Below are 20,958 nucleotides of genomic sequence, written 5' to 3' on the forward strand. Positions count from 1 at the left end.
CTCATCTTCCTGCACCATCGGATCGTCATTGATGTGAACGTCGTCGTGATCTGATAATTCTAAAATATGTATTGCAATTTAGTACAATGTATGCTCAAAATATAACTTCAACATTACACTTACCATAAATGGAATGCTCCGCTTCAGCGGTTTGACGTTGGCTAGGAACCTGAAACGTATTTTTTTTTTTTTTACGGTAGGGTTTGGTTTTGTCGTCACTTTTCTCTTTGAACCCCTGGCCTTTGCAATGTCACCACCGGTAGGACCCGCATTTTTTGGCAATACGCTTATCATAGCGCCATCGACGACTACCCGCGAAGCGCAATGGCTCCGCGAAGGCACCTCGATAATGGAACGGCCTGGCAGAGGGGCACCGATTGCTTCTTCATCGGGCATATTTTCTCCTTCTACATTTGTACAAATAAAACATTAAATACATCTAACATTAAATACCATAAAAAGAAATAAAGAATGGTTGTTAATTATAATTAATATATTAAACTTTTACATCACGAATGATAATGCTACTTACAATCAACAATGTAGAATTGTATAATTTTAGAATTTAATTATGCATATAACTTACGAGACTCATTATCACTCCTTCTAAATGTCTCTTCCTGCTGCTTTTCCATTTCCTTCTCTTTTTCCTCTTCTATCTTTTTCTTCTCTTCAATCAACTGTTTCTCAGCTTTTTGTTTCAAAAAATGTTGATGGGCTTTGCCGATCATTTCTGCCCTATATTCGGGTTCTACCACACAAGACGCGATTTGTAGCACGTGTTTTAATAAACTTTAATATCAATTTGCACCTACCTGCTTCAAATTTTTGGTTGGTGTCTTGGGTCACTCGCAAATGACAAACACCGCCACACGGAAAAGTAAATTTTATTACACTAGAGCCATATTGCGAATTGATATTCTGCGACATTTTTCGTCGTGTCTCGGCAGGATAGCCATGCGGTAAAGAACTAAAATGAATCTAACTTTTTTCTCTCGCTAACAAATTTCAACCCCTTCCCCTTTTTTTGTAATACCTCTTTCTAACTTCACACGATTTTCATATCGATTCCTAAGCACACAAACCATTAACGTAATTTATTGTTCACTATCTATATAGTTCTATATTGTGATTTACACGGGCGTTTTTATATAAAATTTGTTAGAATTAATATTACATGCATGCATAATTTATTTTATCGTCATTTTATTGTCATAGCTATCTATTCCATTACATTGTTATTCTTGTAGAATTCCCATATATTAAAGCAAGCTTGCAATGCAGCATTTGGTACTGTTCGTCTGCTTCTACATAGAGGCGTCTGCTACTTCCGAATTCTCAGCTTGGATCAGTAGAAATTACTGATCCGAGCTGAGAATCTCAGCTACTTGATACGACCCTGGTGTAGCCACGGCCATGTTAACTCCCCCTCTCGGATTTTTCCCCAAAAGTTGTTGCCAATTTTGCGTATCGATTGTGAGAAAATGAGGCAAGATATCGATTTAAATGTGCCATAACCGTAACTGCAACCCAGAGTTGGGAGTAGCTCACTGATTTGAGAGCGCGCTCAGAGCTTTCCTCTCAGTGCTGAAAAGTGAGCGTAGCTCAGCTCTCACTCGCAAAAAAAAGTGAGTGCGTTCTCGCTCGTGCTCGCGCTCTTCGCTCACGTACAAAAAATGCCATATGAAATCTGTATATTTCCGTCTTCATTTAGGCATTACAACTGCATTACAACTTACTTAGAAGATGAATCCTACGGGTTCTTACTGGAATTCCCGGTTTTTTTTTCAAAAAAACTAATTTGTCAAGTAATTTCCCAAGTATGCATTTGGAAATATTCCGTCATCCAATTAGTTTTAAATATTGACCGCTAGATGGCGTTGCAGTCATCGAGCTTCCGCTCAGGAGGTCTTCGCTCGCGCTCCCGCTCACGTTTTTCCAGTTTGAGCGACTTCGCTCGTCGCTCTGAGCGCCGCTCAGAGCGCGCTCTCGAAAAGAGTGCGCTCCCCCCAACTCTGCTGCCACCTATGAATTGAGTTTTAAGGTTTGTTATTGTTATAACAACCCATATGTTTATACATACATTTTTTCACACTAATTAAGCCAATTTTTGTTTACTTTCTGAAGTACAGACGACGAAAATGAGCGAAAACATAGCGAAAACGTAATACATCACAAGTTCACAACACAGCCACTGTGGCGCTTTCGTTATGGGACAGAAAAACTTTCAGGCCAAAAAGGCAATGAAAGGGCCCGCCATAAGCGTGGCTACACCAGTATTCTATTACTCTGGTTTGGGGCGTAATGGCAGACCTTGGGCGCGTCAAGGGGCAAATCAGGCGAATCCTGATTTTCCATAAGGTCCTATACAAAGTTTAGTACAAGCTGATTACCGGCAGGAGGCTGCTGAGATCAGGTATATAGCGTTTCTAGTGTATTGTTGTTAATCAGACGAATCAGGATTCGTCTGATTTGCCACTTGACGCGCCCCTTGACACTGCTGCCACTACAGTTTGTTATCAGGACGTAAGTTGACCGCTTGGGCAGTTATTAGATTCTATCAAGTGTATAGTTGAGGTCAACGGGGCCCTTGATGGCTTACCTTTTACCTTTAATCTGCTGGGAAAGTAAGGAAGAATTTGGCTGTTGGTCGTAATAACAAGTCTTGACATAGCTGAAGTCATTACAGCAGGAATGGAAGCCCTGGGTGATTGTTTGGTGGCGCCAAATCAAGTGGTAACAAGAAGAATCAATTAGACTTTCTATTTTCTGACGATACCATCTAGTACTTTCGTTGGTTCTTCCTTTAAAGTTATTCTTGTGTGTTGGAATTTCGAGTGACTTGTTAATATATCTCGAGATGAACGCTTACAACAGTTTCGTTTTGAACACCAATACGTTATCCCAGCAGCGAAGCGTCGAATGTAATCGTCGTTGGACACAACGTCTATGCACCAGACTTTAAGGTATAATATCACTCGCTTTGTAACTAGATATTTACCGTTACCCTTGTTTTTGTTCCTCGGTCTGCTTTTTTCACCATTACGATTTTTGTGACCTTGGTAGTCAAACGATCTAAATCCGATAACAATTCAATGTGACGTTCACAAAACTAGGATCAATTTCTATTAGAATCATCCTTCCTCATTGAAGATAATCTGCAATCCACCAATGCAACATACAATTCCACGTTTCAAATAATGGGTATGTTACAATCAGCCAACTATAACGAAAGCTGTTTGATTGACATAACATTTCGGTCGCTAGATGGCAGCTGCATTGTCTTTCTCGTTTCTTCAAGAAAAGCATGTTTTTAGTCCTTTCGTGGTTTTATGCTGATGCCTTTTCGTCAAAGATGATGAGACAGATCACAAAGAGAAATCGATCACTAATTCATCGACAAAGCGGCACCATCGCTATTGAGACTATACAACCCCTGTTGTTTCTCTCTGTCTTCTAAAAAAAGACAGGGATAGTTACTGGTGGAGGTTAGAGACAGCTGTTTCGAAGAAATGCCTCTTCCAGGAAGCCATATTTTTCTCCAGGACGCTATGATTGCGACACGAGGACTAATTCCCATGGGAGTGATTTGTCAAACGTTTAGCTCACATCCCTTGGCTAAATCAATCGTTTCTGATTGCTTCGCTGATGTGCGTCGTTTTGCTCATTGTTCATACTTGTCTGTTGCAAGAAGGTTGCCCTAATTTTACGTCTTCCTCTTTCAGTTGACGTCGAGTGTCAACATCTGTTTACTTCGTTTGAAGATCACCATTTCAAAAAAAGAAAACAAACATCCACCAAACGTTTCTTTGCAACAACAACCAAGAAAACAAGTACGATGTAACCAACAACTTCACTTGCCCAGGGGCGCATTTTGGCGTCAACCATTAGTTCAACTTTTTGAGTTCAACTTTTTTTCGACGTTGACGGTAAAATAGATATCAACGTTGCGGTTCAACTTTGCAGTTGAACTACGGAAAAGTATATGGGTTGACGAGAAAATGATAGTTGATGTGTATTTTCCCGCCAAGTGGTGTGCACAATATAAATAATCCGCGCCTAATCCGCGCAAACTGTTTATTCCCATTTCCTATTGTTTACGTCATAATCAAAATCCGTGTAGTCCAAAAACACATTAACTGCAGTTTTTACAATAATTGTTATACAATTCAGTAATAAGCCTGTTTGTTTAATAATTGGTAATACATTTAAACAATATATTAATATCCTTTGTATGAAAACAGGTAAAATGACAGACAGAAGAACAATTTTTCTACTTCTGTCTCAATATGTCTTTAATGATATTGAATCAAGCAGCGACCAGGAAGATGATTTAGAGTTGCAAAATGAAGAAATGCTTGCTTTCATAGAAACAACTGCAATCGAACATCATCCTAGACAAGTTGGATACTTGAACCTCATTCCCCTGTATTCTGATGCTGACTTTTTTAGGCATTTCAGAGTTACGAGGACAACCTTTCAATACCTATCAGTCTATCTTCAAAACAGCAGTTTCCGATCTCAAGTGATATTCCATGGAGGATTTGAACCGATGACTGTGAATGAGACATTGTACATAAATCTTCAGTATTTAGGAAATCAAGGTTCCATGAGGTTATTGGCTGACAAATTTAATAGAACTGAATCAACCATTTGCAATGTTATAGATGAGTTTTGCAAATTCATGTTAAACAAACAATCAGATTTCATCAAATTTCAAAGTCGAGAACAAATACGTTTAGTTGCTTCTAAGTTTAAAAGTAAGGCTAATTTTCCAGGTGTAGTATCTGCTCTTGATGGATGCCATATACCATTTCATCCAAAATCCCCAAATCAAGTCCCCTATCGAAACTACAAGAAATTTTATAGTTTCCCCCTAATGGCTGCTGCTTTACCCGATCGTTCTTTTTCGTATGTGTTTTGTGGCTTTCCCGGCAGCGTTCATGATTCCACTGTATTTCAAAATTCTTCACTTTTTCATAAATTAGAAGCTCAAGCAGATCAGCTTTTTAATCCACGAAAATACCATATAATTGATGATTCAGCATTTTCTTTGAAAGAATGGCTCTTGACTCCATTTTAAAAAATTAATGGGCGTTTGCCAGTGTCAAAAAAGGTTTTTAATAAGAGACTTTCATCGACAAGAATGGTGATTGAGCTAGCTTTTGGAGATGTGAAAAATATATTCAAAAGATGTCTGGATATTAACACAAGTATTGAAAAAGGAATCAATATTGTTGTTACTTGTTGTGTGTTACAAAACATATGCATACAGCAAGGTGATATTTGGCTTGTATGAATGATTATTGGAACCTAATTAGTGTAAAAAGTTATAACATTACGATAATACATGAATTTATGTTTTAAAATTATACCAATAATTTTTTCAATGTAATCAAAGAACTTGGGGTTTTTTTTTGGTGTCGGAGGCTGCACTTCCAGTTTGGAATTTTGATAGATAAGACCTGTATTCTTTACGCATGTTTTCCCACTTGGTCTTGCATGTATTCCCTTTGTCCTGTCCTCGAACAATGAAAACTTCCTCTAACCCATCTGCAATTTGTTTCCAAATTTGATTCTTACTTGTTTTGGAATCGTTTAGGGACTCCCAATTATCCTCTAATAAAGCTTTAGTAAAGTTATATAATAAATATAAATAGCATTTTGCATTATATGAAATGTTAAAACACTTACTTAAAAATAATTCTGTTGCCTCGCAATCAATTTTAACTTGGATTGCTGTCTTCTTGCCATTCCAGCATTCGTTCTTTGATAAATTGTTTAAATCCCCGTTTTCCACGTTATTTGCCATTTTATTTACTTCTCAATATTTCAAAATAATGGGAATCATGTCTATCTTACAAGAAAACAGAACTATAATTTATGCTAAAAAACAGGGTTGTCATATGTATTTTTAATCACATGTAAACAGACATAAGAAATACATCAACTTTATAGTTGAACTACAGCTCAACGGTGCTCCAGACCACCGTTGACAAAGTTCAACTTTTTCATTTCAACTTCAACTTTTCGTTGACGCCAAAATGCGTTTGTCAACTGAAGCCAGTAGAACTGTTTACGCGAAAACGACGGTTGACCAAAAAGTTGAACTGAAGGTTGACGCCAAAATGAGCCCCAGAGCCCCGGGAAAACTTTAGTACCGCTGCGATTTTGAAAGACGGATGGTGTTTTGCATATGAATCACATACGTACCTTTCACTATTCTTGGTCTCGAAAATTGCAGCCGTACCCGAATTTTCCAGCCATTCGGAGAGGGGCAAATAGAAGCAAGTGGTACTTCCCTGACGACATTCTGTGGGAGTGGCATTTTGAAATCTGAAGCGTCGACGCACTACTGACCCGTTTTGCATTGGCGCATCTAGTCCCGCGGCTGTTTCTATTTCTATCCTCGCCTCCAATGTGTTTACAACTTTGATCCGAACCCGCGTCGGCGCAGTAGCAATCGCTTTAATGGAACAACGCATTTTAATATGAGTTGCTTAATCATGGACTCGTAAAGGATTTCGTTAACTAATGACATCGACTACACAGTTAAAAATGGCTTGCCCACTTACCTACACTTATCAAGTGTACCGACATTAAGTGTAGGTTATGTGGGCATCGACCGCACTTTTAACAAGTGGGCTAGCCCACAAAAAAAACATTTTTCGTGTACCCTTTTATACGTGTGCAGCACACTTGTCAAAACCCTTTGTTATTCCTCGCGCCTCCTCCCTGTGCAACCCTCCCCAATATTACCCACAGGGGAATCATCTCCCTACCCTAGTTTTTCTTACTTAACCCCTTCAAGTCCTGAGGCATACTGGTGTTTTCGTAAACATCACCATCATCACCACCACCAGGAAGTAAGTTAAATTTTGATTACATATTTAGAAAGTAAAATCTTAATCAGATAATTTTGTTTTTCAGCTGACCAGAATGAGTTAAGGATGATGCCCCTCAACTTGCTTGTTGGTGCCGTAATTCCCTATAGAGCAGTAAAACATGCTGCGTTGCGCATTCTCCACAAATGTTAAAATCTCATTTGTGTCCAAATTGTCTGCAGCCGCTGCAGCCTCTTATGGAGAAAATACCTTTTTCGCTTTTAAAATTGAGTTTTGTTAAATAAAATTGTGATTTCTTCCCTTCTCTTAGTGAAATTGTAATCGCAATTCATTTCTTTATAATCTGTAAATTTTTTTAAGACCCAAGTCATTGAATTGGTTTTAAATTTAATTATTTATTGTTAGGGGTTTATTTTTGTTCTTGTCTTCTAGCAGAAGAACTTCGTTGTCATTGTGCGTTTGTTCTCGTTAGAAACGTAAAACTTGACAGGTGTCATGAAGTGTTGCGTCTTAAACTGTGTAATGCAACACACGAACGGAGTAAAGTTTTTGGTGTTTCCGAAAAGAAATCCTCGATGTAGTAAAAAATTACAAGAACTTCAGAGTTTAAGGAGGAAAGCGTGGTTAAAAAATCTAAAGTTAAAGGAGTGTAACATCAACAAACATTCTAGAGTTTGTTCCTATCATTTTGAGAGAGGTAAAAATTGTAGTGTTTGTTAAAATCATATAATATAGCTATATACTTACCATGAACTATGTTTTTAGAAGTCATTTTTACATCTCATTCAGATGACTCACACCCTGACTGGGCCCCTACACTTAATATAACATTTGATGATAAAGGTAAATAACATCGGTTGAACAACCTGAAGCAGGAACGATTCTCCCGAAGAATGGAAAGGGAACTAGCCAATCAAAAAAAAAACAATTGAAATTGCTGTTGAAATGCCTGTGAGTAAGAATATCAGTTAAAATGATTTACCCTATTGCAGTTTATTAATTCATTCACAACATACATTAGGTCATAGAAGGTACTGATGTCAATTTGTCGTACAATGATTGCATTGTCGAAGATTCCAGCAACTTAGTTGATGGTGATAGAGATCAAGTAATTGTCTAAGATCACTTAACATTTTTTTTCACACTTATAATCTATCAAATCTTTCTCATATGAGGTTCAAGTAATCATTGCAGAATTAAGACAACAACTGGAAATTGTTACAGAAGAAAAAAACCAGTTGTTGGTTGAAAATCATAAACTAATGGAGCAAACTGATCAATTAGCTGCTTCACTTAGTTGTCTCAATGTTGAGCTCCACAACATGAAGACAGAAAAGGCTGAACAACCAAAATGTAGCTTGCTTGCTGAAATTACGACTGACGACAAAATGACTCTCTTCTACACTGGATTAAATAGTTTCAAACTATTTACAGGTATATTTAAATCGCTGAAGCCTGCGTTGCGGAGTGATACGAGATTTGCGGCAACTCTCGAGGAACAGTTTTTAATAACACTTATGAAGTTAAGATTGAATTTGTCGCGAAGAGACATAGCATACCGTTTTAAAATCACTATCCCGACGGTGACTAGTTATATAGAAAAGTTCATAAATGCAATGTTCATTCGGCTTCCTGTCGCTTTGTTACGGAAACCAGATAGAGAAGCAGCTTTAAAAACTTTGCCACTATCGTTCAGGGCGCAGTATCCCAATGTTAATTATATTATTGATTGCACTGAATTAAAGTGTGAAACTCCTAGCAATAAAATTGACGCAGTTTCCTGTTACTCGACTTACAAAAGTCACCATACTTCAAAATTCGCTATAGTTAGTACTCCTCACGGTTCAGTCGCGTTCCTATCAAAAGCGTTTACTGGCCGAGCTACAGACGTAGACACTATTCGAAAATCTGGTTTACTAGAATTCATTGAACCTGGCGATGAATTTTTGGCAGATAGGGGATTTATCAATGAAGGCGACTTTACATCTTTAGGAGCTAAAGTTCATATCCCCTCATTTAAGGGAAGAAGGGACCAACTAACAGGAAAAGAGACGGAAAGAAGTAGAATTATAGCTAATGAACGAATTCATGTGGAACGCGTTATAGGTAACTTGAAAAAAAAATTCATGGTGTTGAGAGGAATAGTTAAAATAAAAGATTTTTGTACCGATTACTACAATAACGCATTCATCTCCAAAATATTTGTTACTTGCTGCTGCCTCATGAACGCCCAGCCAACTATTGTTCCACAATATTGAGTTTGTATTCAGTTTGTAATAGGGGAGGGTGGGGCTAGTTGGTAAAATTTTTTTTATTTCTTCTCTGGTTTCTTTAATTTTTCATATTTTGACACCCAAAAAATTGTAAAAGAAAGCTCAGATAACCAGCTTTCTTGTGCTATTTTTTATTTGATCTACGTTGAAGAATTCATATCGAAATCAACGTTCAAAAAGCTAAAAAAAATTTGTCTACATGCCCCACTAACGGGGTAAGTTGGCAGTGGTAGTGGGGTAAGTTGGCCCCATGTATTTCAAATACGGATTTCAGTGAAATGTTGATGTTGTAAACAAACTAGAATAACATTACAATAAACAAAAATCCTATAGTTATTTTAGAGTGGGAAACTCAGAAATAAGTTGTGATAACTTACATAAAGATTAATAGCCTTAAATGCAAAAAATTAAAAAAAATATATACATAATTCAGGCAAACATTTCACAGAAAAGTGAAACACTTAAAATTTGCCAAATTTTGGCCTCTAATGCATACCACTGTTCACCATAAGTCATATCTAGCAAAAATTTGACTTACAATTCCCTGACATTTTGACAGGCCATGTACTCTATACATATGCATGTATAATGCCTATGCCGACATGCCCCATGTTGCAATGTATCAACTTGCCCCAACCCGGGGTTTATTCAAATAAAAATTTTTATTACTCCTTTATAATTGATTAAAACAAATCCATTGTTACAGTTCGATAGAGGACACAATTTTCTATAAAACTAATATTTTAAAAAAATTATATGCATACCAAGAAAAGATCAAATTGATGAATACCAAGCACGCAACTATTGTGGATTTGACGCAAAAAATTTTTTTATTTTCTATTTCCTAAACTATTTGGGATAAATTTATAAAACTTTGCACAAATGTGCGCACGATAAACATCTTTGACTATGAATTATTTCAATAAAACCTCTTTCACACAATTTGTCTAAATTAAGAATTGCAAACTTGCCCTCCTGCCAACTAGCCCCACTCTCCCCTATAACTGTTAAAACAAAATACATGACATAACATTTGGGACTAATTATACATCTGTATTTAAAATGTTTGAACATTCATTCTTGATATAACATTTAAACAATTTATACATAATAATACAAGTGATATTACAAATTAGAATTAATAGATTGGAATGGTTTCACATTTCTTCGTTTACTTAACTTAGCTGTACTCCCTACGTTTTCACTGTTATCCAAAAGGATATTCCTTTTTTTGGTTTTTTTCAAAATATCAGCACAGGATTTACACATCCAAGTAGGGCCAAACCGTTTCCTTGCCGGCTTCACACATGACTTATGATAAGTACCCATTAAACAATCAATGTTACTGCATGTTATCACTGTTCCCTTGTCTGAAACTCCTGTGCAGCAAGTGTAGTATGTTTGATGGCTACTATTTGAACCTGCGGAATTACCATTTGTTGCCGTTGCGGAAATAACATCAGTAGACTTGGTTGTACTTCCATTACACAAATTTTCAGCTTGCATCTCCTCCCCAATTACAATGCCATCGTTATTAACATTCACTTCAACACTATTTGATATTACTGGGACGTAATCAATTTTTACAAACCACTCTGCTACCATTTGTGGTAAAAGTACTGTAGAAAAAAATTTAGAGGTTTTTTCCTTAATTTCTAGGCAAACAACTGCATCGGGGAGAACCATAGATACAGCTATGTCAACTTCAGTATAAACCATAAATTTAAAAAATGACGATTCGGTTACCAACATTTGTTGCTGAACTTGATAATAGTACGGATGCGTACTTCTTAAACAGAAAGAGTATTCCGGATCTTCAGTGTTATTTAGCAGGTAAAAATTGTCTCCAGATGTAATGACATCTATTACCTTTTCTTGTCTATGGCTTCAGCAGCACTTTGCTTCGATGACGCCTCTTCCATGGCACGCGCACAGAAAGAAGCCATCTGGGGACGCAGCTAGACCAGGCTGTTCAAGAGAAAGGACCAATCCTGACTTAGTGGTTGTAAAACCAGGATGAAGATTCCTCTTCTTCAACAGTGCAAGACCTGTTTTGATGCACTTCGTCTCGTTTCATAAGTATTATTTCTTAAGTACCAGTATTGCAGATTTAAAGTGTGCAACTACTATTAACAACAAAAGTCCATTGACTGTTTTAAAAAGACAAAAAAATGATGAATATACCAGAAATGAAAGAAAAAGAAATAGATGAATTGAACCAGGTGTTACTGGAAAACCGGGCGGTGCAACTTCATGTAGTAAATGCCTTTGCTGACTACTTTACTCCAAAACCAATCTCAACTCGGTTGAGTTCAGTATTTAACCCTTTATTCAAAAACGGAAAAACGCTACCAGACATTTTAGAGGAATGCAACAGATTGCTAAGGAAACAACTCATTGTAACTAAAGAATCAGCAAAAGAGGCTAAAAGATTAACGTTACACCAACGGAAGAGTCCAATTTGGATGGATTTGCGAATTGGTAGATGTACAGCAAGTAATGCGTACAGCATTTGCAAGACGAACTGTGATAACCCCTCGTTGTCTTTGGTAAAGAAAATATGCTTTCCTGGGAAAAAGTTGTCTACTCCAGCAATTCAGTATTAATGTTTTTTTTAAGAATTTTGATTTCTTGTACCAGTACCAGTACTTATGAAAAAATGGACTATCAGGTAATGTCTTTCGGCCAAACGTACCAGACGCAGCAGGGGCTTGCGAGAGAAGGGAGGCGAGGGAGGGATCCCTCTGCTATCCCCCCTTTGTATCCCTCCTTTGTTTATGCACCTCAAACAATTAATGTAATTCGCGGCGAGGCCTCTAACCAACCCCCTTTGTACTTCTACGATCAACCAATTAGAGGCGAACAAGGAAGAAACTGTCCTATACATGCGGACATCAAATGCAGGATCCGGTATCCGGACTGTGGTTGTATTTTCGAAGAGTACTTACCGGATGGGCCTACTACCTTCTTCCATGACAGTACCCAGAATCCGCATTTCGAGGATGTGCGGTATCCCCCCAGAAACATTCGCAGAGATGTGAATTGTGACACACCTGAATGGGGCCGGTCCACAAACATTCGCAGATATGCGGATAGAAACTTGGCCCCTAAAGACAACCATGCGGACAATTTCAGATGCAGGATCTGTCATCCTGCCTTCTTCCATGACAGTACCCAGAATCCGCATTTCGAGGATGTGCGGTATCCCCCAGAAACATTCGCAGAGATGTGAATTGTGACACACCTGGATGGGGCCGGTCCACAAACATTCGCAGATATGCGGATAGAAACTTGGCCCCTAAAGACAACCATGCGGACAATTTCAGATGCAGGATCTGTCATCCTGCCTTCTTCCATGACAGTACCCAGAATCCGCATTTCGAGGATGTGCGGTATCCCCCCAGAAACATTCGCAGAGATGTGAATTGTGACACACCTGACTTGGCCCCTAAAAACACGCGCCATCCACCACCACAGGATGGTCAAAATGGTACACCGGTTAAAAAACCACCAATGGACCGAAAAAAGACATCAGTTCTCGATATACCAAAACCAACGGTAAATAACAGTATAACGGTCATTAACCAGAACTCTCAACCAGATGGCACAAGACAACAAGCGTCCAACAGAGAAGATACCATAGTAAAACGAAAAACTGTTGGTGAACCGGTTGTACCTCCACCAGAAAATTGTCCGGTTGATAAACCAAAAAAAAAGAAGAAGCTATTCAAAAAATTATTTAGATAAGCCTATAAAGGCTTGAGGACTTTGTTTTTTCATTAAAACCTTCTATGCCGAAAGAAGAAGAACCTGGCCCAAACAGTAGGCATAAATCGAAACCCGTATATATTTATTTCGATTTTTTTTTGGCAATTAACTTTTGATTCGTTCTTACCACGCACTTCGTCTCGTTTTCAATTCCAAACCTTCAAATGTGAATAAAAAAACATGTACAAGAAATCAAAATTCTTAAAAAAAACATTAATACTGAATTGCTGGAGTAGACAACTTTTTCCCAGGAAAGCATATTTTCTTTACCAAAGACAACGAGGGGTTATCACAGTTCGTCTTGCAAATGCTGTACGCATTACTTGCTGTACATCTACCAATTCGCAAATCCATCCAAATTGGACTCTTCCGTTGGTGTAACGTTAATCTTTTAGCCTCTTTTGCTGATTCTTTAGTTACAATGAGTTGTTTCCTTAGCAATCTGTTGCATTCCTCTAAAATGTCTGGTAGCGTTTTTCCGTTTTTGAATAAAGGGTTAAATACTGAACTCAACCGAGTTGGGATTGGTTTTGGAGTAAAGTAGTCAGCAAAGGCATTTACTACATGAAGTTGCACCGCCCGGTTTTCCAGTAACACCTGGTTCAATTCATCTATTTCTTTTTCTTTCATTTCTGGTATATTCATCATTTTTTTGTCTTTTTAAAACAGTCAATGGACTTTTGTTGTTAATAGTAGTTGCACACTTTAAATCTGCAATACTGGTACTTAAGTTCTGTAATTGGCCAACCTCAATGTAGGAAACTGTATATAAACATGAAAATATATTAGAAATACCACAGGTAAGGTTTTGGTTGAACAAATCCAAGAGTTTTCTTTGGATATGCAAGGGGTTGTTATAATATTCATGATACTGTAAAGTACACCACCAAGGTGTGTACAAACTCCACCTAACCTGTTAAAATGTAATGCATACAATGTTATTAGTTAAACAAAACAATTTTTTAAATACTATGTTATTTATAAGGTTAGAGTTACCCAACAGTGCATGTACAGTGTCCAGCCATAACACTAGCATTTTCATGGATGGCTACCCATGTACACAAATCTTTCTTGCTGTTGAAACTCATAGAATGTCGTACATTTCCTTTAAATATGACAGCCCCATGTCGAAGTTTAATAGCACACAATTTACTTACCCAACCATTACTTACCATGAAATTGGCTGTTTGTATAGTTTTCATGGCTTTTAATTGAAGTCCTGTGTCCTGACTTCTTCTAGCAATTAAATACATATAGACGTCATGTTCTGACAGCTGGCGTGGGGATATTTTTTCAATGATGGATGGATCACAAACCCAATGTTCCTTTGGAATGTAATACGGGTAGTCTATATTACACTTTGTTAATTTTTCTAGATAAAACTCCTTTTCAACCCCAACCAACCCTTTTGCATAATCACTAAGTTGAAAAATTGTAATAACAGGTTCACTGATGACAACATGATTGTCACCATCAGCCATGTCGCCTGGTCAAAAACAAAAAAACAACTTTACAAAAATGTAAATATAAAATAAACTATTTAGAATTTCAAATTGTAATAAAAATTAAATTATCAACAGAATAAAAGTGTATCCGCAGTTAGTAAGAGAAAACTTTACTCCGTTCGTGTGTTGCATTACACAGTTTAAGACGCAACACTTCATGACACCTGTCAAGTTTTACGTTTCTAACGAGAACAAACGCACAATGACAACGAAATTCTTCTGCTAGAAGACAAGAACAAACATAAACCCCTAACAATAAACAATTAAATTTAAAACCAATTCAATGACTTGGGTCTAAAAAAAATTTACAGATTATAAAGAAATGAATTGCGATTACAATTTCACTAAGAGAAGGGAAGAAATCCCAATTTTATTTAACAAAACTCAATTTTAAAAGCGAAAAAGGTATTTTCTTCATAAGAGGCTGCAGCGGCTGCAGACAATTTGGACACAAATGAGATTTTAACATTTGTGGAGAATGCGCAATGCAGCATGTTTTACTGCTCTATTGTAACGAAATGTTTCGTTGCAATAAATTCTGATTTTCCCTATTTTCACGAAAGATTTAATTATATTTATTAGCTATTTTTATACAATACTCAATTTGTTGAAATTGCCCAATAAAATATATGACAGGACAATTTAGTGCAGCGTGATTACCTTTATTGCAACTGAGATGAGATAGAGAGAGAACACACTTGACATGAACATGACATGAGTATTCAGACGACAAAAAGGAATACGGGCTTCATAATAAAGAATCCTCTGCTTGCCTCCTTTTTCAACACACCCACTCAAGCATAGGCAATAAACTTTTTAACAATCATGGACAGTAATATTAATCTCTTCTCTCAATTTTGTAAATCTTGGTCCATTAAGGGCTTTCGTCAGAATGTCGGCCAGCTGCACATCAGTATTAATGTAGGTGACGTCAATAGCCTGTTCCTCTTGCAGAGCGTGGATGAAATGAAATTTAACATCGATGTGTTTCGTTCGCTGATGAAACTCTGCATTCTTAACAAGCTTTATTGAAGTCTGATTGTCACAAAATAGAGTAGTAGGTGCAGATTGCGGCAGACGAAGATCTTGAAGAAGACGTCTCATCCATACCACTTCTTTGGCGGCCGTGGCAGCAGCCACATATTCGGATTCAGTGGTTGATAATGAGACACACTTTTGCTTTTGACTTTTCCAGCTTACGGGGCCTCCATTTAGCAGCAGAACATCTCCAGTCGTCGAACGCCTGTCATCGAGATTTGAAGCAAAATCTGCATCGGTGTAGGCCAGGAGCTCATTTTGAGAGTCAGAATTTCCAAAAATGATTCCATAATTCAGGGTCCCCTTCAGGTACGAGAAAATCTGTTTAACGGCGTCCTAGTGAGCCTTTGTTGGAGAACTAGAAAACTGTGAAACCTGTCTGACCGCGAATGCAATATCAGGTCGGGTACAAGTGACAGCATAAATAAGAGAGCCGACAGCTTTACGAAACGGCTCCAACAACGTTTGACAGGTAGACGAGTCGCATCCAAGATTTTTTGATAGACGCGTAAACGGATCCGCAGGGACGACGCGTGTGCTGCAGTCAGATAGGTGAAATTTTTCAAGAAGTCGCTTGATGTAGTTTTCTTGGGAAATATGAATAGTTTTCTTCAATCTGTCTCGAACTATCTGAATCCCCACAAAACAATTGGCAGGACCAGACGTCATCTCAAATTGTTTGGCTAGAAAATCCACCACACTGGCAAGTTTTGAGGGATGACTACTACAGACTAAGCCGTCGTCGACCCAGATCGCGATCACTTTTAGGCATTTTTCTTCTTTTAGAACGTAAACACACTGATCTGCACTGCTGTGGACAAAACCAAAACTAGTGAGAAAACTGTGAAACTTCAGATTCCAGGCTCTAGAAGCCTGTTTAAGTCCATACAGGCTACGCTTTAACTTGCACACTTTTTCTTCATGACCGGGAGAAATGAATCCTTCGGGTTGAACCATGTATAGGTCTTCGTCCAAATCTCCATTCAAAAATGCAGTTTTAACATCGAGCTGTAGCATCTCGAGGTCCAACACCACTGCTATGGAAAGAATGACACGTAAAGATTCATACTTCACAACAGGAGAAAAGGTTTCATGAAAATAAATTCCGGGGCGCTGCGTAAAGCCCTTGGCGACAAGCCTGGCTTTGAAACGACAAATTTTTCCTTCTCCATCTAGCTTCAACTTGTACACTCATCTGTTTTGAATGGCTTGTCGACCAGGTGGCAGGTTCGTCAGCGTCCAGGTTTCGTTATTTATCAAAGAATCCATTTCCTCTTCCATCGCAATCTCCCATTGGTCTGCTTGAGGGGATTCCATGGCGCTCCTAAAATTTGTCGGCTCTTCCAACGCACCCACTGCAGCGAATTTTGCGTAGAACTTGTTTGTAGACTCGTCAATCCACCTTACCGGTGGTCTCCGAATTCTTCGTCCGAGGGAAGGTTCTTGCGTTTCACCAGTTCTAGGGTTGCCGGCCAACTCTTTCGTGTTAGCTTCTTCACGGCTGGGGTTGGAAATTTCCACTTCTTGAGACTCTATGGATAAAGCCGGTTCATCTTGAATGTTCTCTGATTGAATGGAGACATCGAGTTGTGGGGCTTGAGGCAGTCTCATTTCCTCTTCAAAACAGGAATTGGCCACAAGTTCAAAAATACTATTTGGCTGCTCGATCTCAACTGCCCGATCATCTAATTCTTGAAAAACAACATCCCTGGAAATCAAAACTTTACGACTTACAGGATCCCAGGCTCTAAAAGCTTTTTGAGTTTCACAGTAGCCCACATGATGACATTTCACTGCCTTGGGATCAAACTTGCTTCTTTTTTCTTTTGGAATGTGCACATACACCGTGGATCCAAAAACTCTGACGTGGGAAACATTCGGTTTGACTCCCATCCATACTTCATATGGAGTTTTTCCCTCAACGGATCTGGTCGCCACCCGGTTGAGTAGATAAGCGGCACAGTAAGATGCTTCCGCCCAGAGCTCTAAAGGTAAAGAAGAGAAATGAAGCATACTTCTAGCCGATTCGAGTACCGTCCTGTTGAGTCTCTCGGACACGCCATTTTGTTCTGGGGTATATGGAACGGTTGTCTCATGGCGTATGCCATTCTTGAGAAGCCATGTTTCAAACTCTTTGCCAACATATTCACCACCATTGTCACTTCTTAGACAGACAACTTCATTGCCTATTTCAACTTTGACTCTTTTCACAAATTGCTTGAAGAGTTCAAAAACTTCTGATTTTTGTTTGATGAAGTGAATGACATTATAGCTACTGTAGTCATCTTTGAAGGTTACAAAATACTTGTCACCACCAGGGGAGGGGACTGATACCGGTCCACAGACATCTGAGTGAATGAGGTCACAAATTTTCTTGCCTCTAGTTCGACCACCGGTCGGGAAAGAGAGACGGTGATGTTTTCCATAAATACACCCTTCACACACGATGTCCTTTTTAAAATCTTCGCTGAGAACAAGTCCATCAGCCATGAGATTTTCAGCCATCTTCTTTATTGTAGAAACTGCAACATGACCGAGACGTCGATGCCAGAGGTGTACTGATTGGGGTGTCGATTTCGCCAGGGCTGAGAAAGATTCCATCTTGGGTTCGAGTGTGATTGACTTCCCATGACAGCTGATGACATCTAGAGTGTACAGATCATTATCATTACTCATTCCGGCTAAACGAACTGCACCGTTCTTGATCAATTCAACTCTACAGTCTGTAAAGACAGCTTTAAATCCTTGACTAGTGGCTGCCTTGATGCTAAATAGGTTGACACCGAGTTTAGGGATGTGCAAAACCTTTTGAAGGACTCCTCGATTGTAGCTTCCGTCTACACAACACATGACCGGGACGTCACCATAACCAGCAACTTGTAAAGGTTGGGAATCCTCTCCTATTCCGGAAACAGGCCAGGTTCCTGCTTTCACGGGCACATAGTTCGTAAAACACCATTCTTGATCAGACATATGCCTTGACGCTCCAGAATCAGCAATCCAGTTCCGCCTTTTAATTTTTGAGAAGAAACTATAGGAACGAAAAGCATAGTCACCAGACCAGTCTTGATGTGATTCTTCTTTGCGAGTAGGAGACATATGGTGGGCGAATTTGGCTTGCGTTTCGTCACCATACACTTTGAGTGACTGGGCCATTTTCAAGTCAAAAGATTTCTGCCAGCATCTTTCTTCAATATGGCCTTCTTCGGTACAATAGTTACACTTCCTCTTGAATCTTACTTGCTTATTAGACATCTTACTTGCATCAGCTTTGAGCTTAAAACCAGACTGTTTGGAGAAAAAGGCTGCATCTGACGAGCTGCTATCTCCAAAAACTTTATTCATACTTTCTTCTCTGATGAGACGAGTTGTGAGAAGCTGTAAAGTTTTCTTGCTTGTCTCTATATTCTCCCATGCAGACAAGAGTGGCCTAAAACTGGGAGGAAGAGTACAAGTAATTTTGGTAATTATCTGTGCTTCAGTGAGAGGTGACCCAAGGTCATCAAGTTGTCTTGCGAAAGTTTCAATGGCAGTGACGTGAGACATTACGTCATGACCCTTCTGGTATTGATACTCAAAAAATCTTTGATTTGATGTTTGTTGTACTTCCGTACACTTTTTGTGCTTGCGTCCAGCACCATAGTGGTGTGCGCCATTACGATTAATATCTTTACTTTTTTTTTGTGCGAATGGTTTCAGTGTAATGTAGTGTTCATGAATTTTATCTTTTTTTAAATTTTTCCGTAAAACGTTAGTTATGGCTTACGTGCAAAGGAAGAGTGATTTTTCTTGTTTTAAATGCTTTAAAGTCATTCCCGGATTCTATGAAGCTCTTACTAACCAATTTCGTTAAGAGAACGGATTTAAAACAGCAGGTAGAGAAAGAAATGATTAAATTTTCTGTGGGCAAAATGGTTGTACACAGAAAGTTAATTCATTCGCCAATTTTCGTTACCATTTGTCAGTCTGTGAAAAAAATGTTTGTGGGAACCTTGTCGCCAATAATATTGAATTAGAAAATGTAGTTGAAGCAATGGTGGTCGATATTCCCCATGCGGTTTTGGAAACTGATTTAGAAGAAGTCCAAATCAACTCTCAAAATTCAATTGAATTACTTATGGGTAAAATACTGCTTAAACTCTCTGCAAAATTCAATGTTAGTGAAGCAGCGATAAATTTTCTTACTGAAAGTTTATTGGGTGCTTTAATTAATTGCGAGGCTTGTAGTACAAAGGAAATAGTTGATTCTTTAGATACGTTATGCACTACCTTTAAAAGAAAAAGATTTTTCTCTAAATATTTAAATTACGTTGCAGCTGAAGAATTATATATTGCCAGTGAGGAACGACATGTTAGAAATGTAAATGGTGTTTATTTGCCGAAGCAAATGAATTGTACGTTTCAGTATATCAATGTAAGACAAACATTGACCGCTTTGTTTTCCAATAACGATTTTTTTACAACATTTTTTTCGGAAAAGAAATCGACAGACGGCTTCATACGATGCCTGAGGGATAGTTCTCATTTTGCTGAACACCCTTTTTTGAAAAAATTGCCATTTGCTGTTAGATTTCAATTTTTTTTTATGATGTTGAATTAACTAATCCACTAGGCAGTAAAGTGAAAATCCACGAAATCGGAAATTTTAGCTACATGATACTAAATATTCCTCCCCTCGATAAATCCAGTCTGAAAAACATTTTCCCTTTTGCAATTGTAAAAACAAATCATTTGAAAGTATATGGATTTGATTTCGTGATTGAAGAATTCATGAAGGAAATCAAAGTTTTGGAAAGTGAAGAGGGAATGCTTCTCGACATAAAACATCGTCCTGGTTTTCGAGTACATGGAACTATAGTGACTCTTTGTGCTGATATGAAAGGGGCTCATGAAATCGGTGGTTTCATGAGTCCGTCGGCTACATCGTTCTGTCGATTATGTGACATTAAAAGACCTGATATCAGAAATTATGCCACGACAGATAATGTTGTACTAAGAACTAGGAAGTCAATTGACGAACAAGTGCAATTTGTTACAGGAAACCTTCAGAACGGAGATCCAAGTACGGGTATTAAGGGAGCGTGTCCCTTAAATGAAAGCAGATATTTTCACATCGGAGAAAATTTTATTCTTGATTCAATGCACGACATTCCTGAAGGAGTTATTCCATTTGCCTTAAAATTATGTTTACAGGAGTGGTCCATAAATAAAAAGGAATATGGACTCACTGCTGAGTTCATTAATCAAAGAATTAGGTCTTTTCATTATGGACAATATGATGCCGCGAATAAGCCAAGCCCCAAATTCACCGATGCGAATTTAAGAGAAAGAGGGAATTATAGCACAAAACAACGTACTGCGCAAAATCTTTGCCTATTCAGAAACTTTCCTCTCATGTTCGGTGATAAAATTCCCAAAGACGATCCACATTTTCGTTTCCTTCTATTGCTTCTATCCATTTGTGATATAATATTTGCTCCTGAGATTACGATTGCCCATTGTCACATGTTGAAGGACATGATCTCTGAA

The 20,958-nt window shown here is 38.2% G+C and overlaps 2 protein-coding genes, 2 long non-coding RNA genes and 1 other non-coding gene across 5 annotated transcripts; 3 read left to right on the forward strand and 2 right to left on the reverse strand.

The window, feature by feature from the left end:
- The first annotated feature begins 2,314 nt into the window (after window positions 1–2,314).
- Window positions 2,315–4,269, forward strand: LOC123472546. Its single transcript, XR_006647025.1, has 2 exons — window positions 2,315–3,204; window positions 3,268–4,269. It is a non-coding gene; the product is annotated as an uncharacterized LOC123472546 (long non-coding RNA).
- Window positions 4,270–5,163: 894 nt separating this feature from the next.
- On the reverse strand, window positions 5,164–6,104 carry LOC116933524. The gene is made up of 3 exons (XR_006647021.1): window positions 5,695–6,104; window positions 5,376–5,628; window positions 5,164–5,313 (listed from the first exon to the last, which is right to left on the reverse strand). It is a non-coding gene; the product is annotated as an uncharacterized LOC116933524 (transcript).
- Window positions 6,024–7,154, forward strand: LOC123472547. The gene is made up of 2 exons (XR_006647026.1): window positions 6,024–6,866; window positions 6,931–7,154. It is a non-coding gene; the product is annotated as an uncharacterized LOC123472547 (long non-coding RNA).
- Window positions 7,155–7,790: 636 nt separating this feature from the next.
- Window positions 7,791–9,154, forward strand: LOC116933510. Its single transcript, XM_045174448.1, has 3 exons — window positions 7,791–7,796; window positions 7,867–7,953; window positions 8,021–9,154. The coding sequence occupies exons 1-3, from the start codon at window positions 7,791–7,793 to the stop codon at window positions 9,101–9,103; spliced, it is 1,176 nt and encodes a 391-aa protein (XP_045030383.1). The 3' UTR covers window positions 9,104–9,154.
- Window positions 9,155–11,003: 1,849 nt separating this feature from the next.
- LOC123466372 lies at window positions 11,004–14,845 on the reverse strand. Its single transcript, XM_045174251.1, has 6 exons — window positions 13,883–14,845; window positions 13,684–13,799; window positions 13,107–13,521; window positions 13,021–13,044; window position 11,466; window positions 11,004–11,179 (listed from the first exon to the last, which is right to left on the reverse strand). Exons 1-6 carry the CDS (start codon window positions 14,365–14,367, stop codon window positions 11,006–11,008), a joined length of 1,215 nt encoding a protein of 404 aa, XP_045030186.1. The 5' UTR covers window positions 14,368–14,845; the 3' UTR covers window positions 11,004–11,005.
- Window positions 14,846–20,958: the final 6,113 nt, after the last annotated feature.

Source organism: Daphnia magna, linkage group LG5 (assembly GCF_020631705.1).
Source record: "Daphnia magna isolate NIES linkage group LG5, ASM2063170v1.1, whole genome shotgun sequence".
Classification (NCBI taxonomy): domain Eukaryota; kingdom Metazoa; phylum Arthropoda; class Branchiopoda; order Diplostraca; family Daphniidae; genus Daphnia; species Daphnia magna.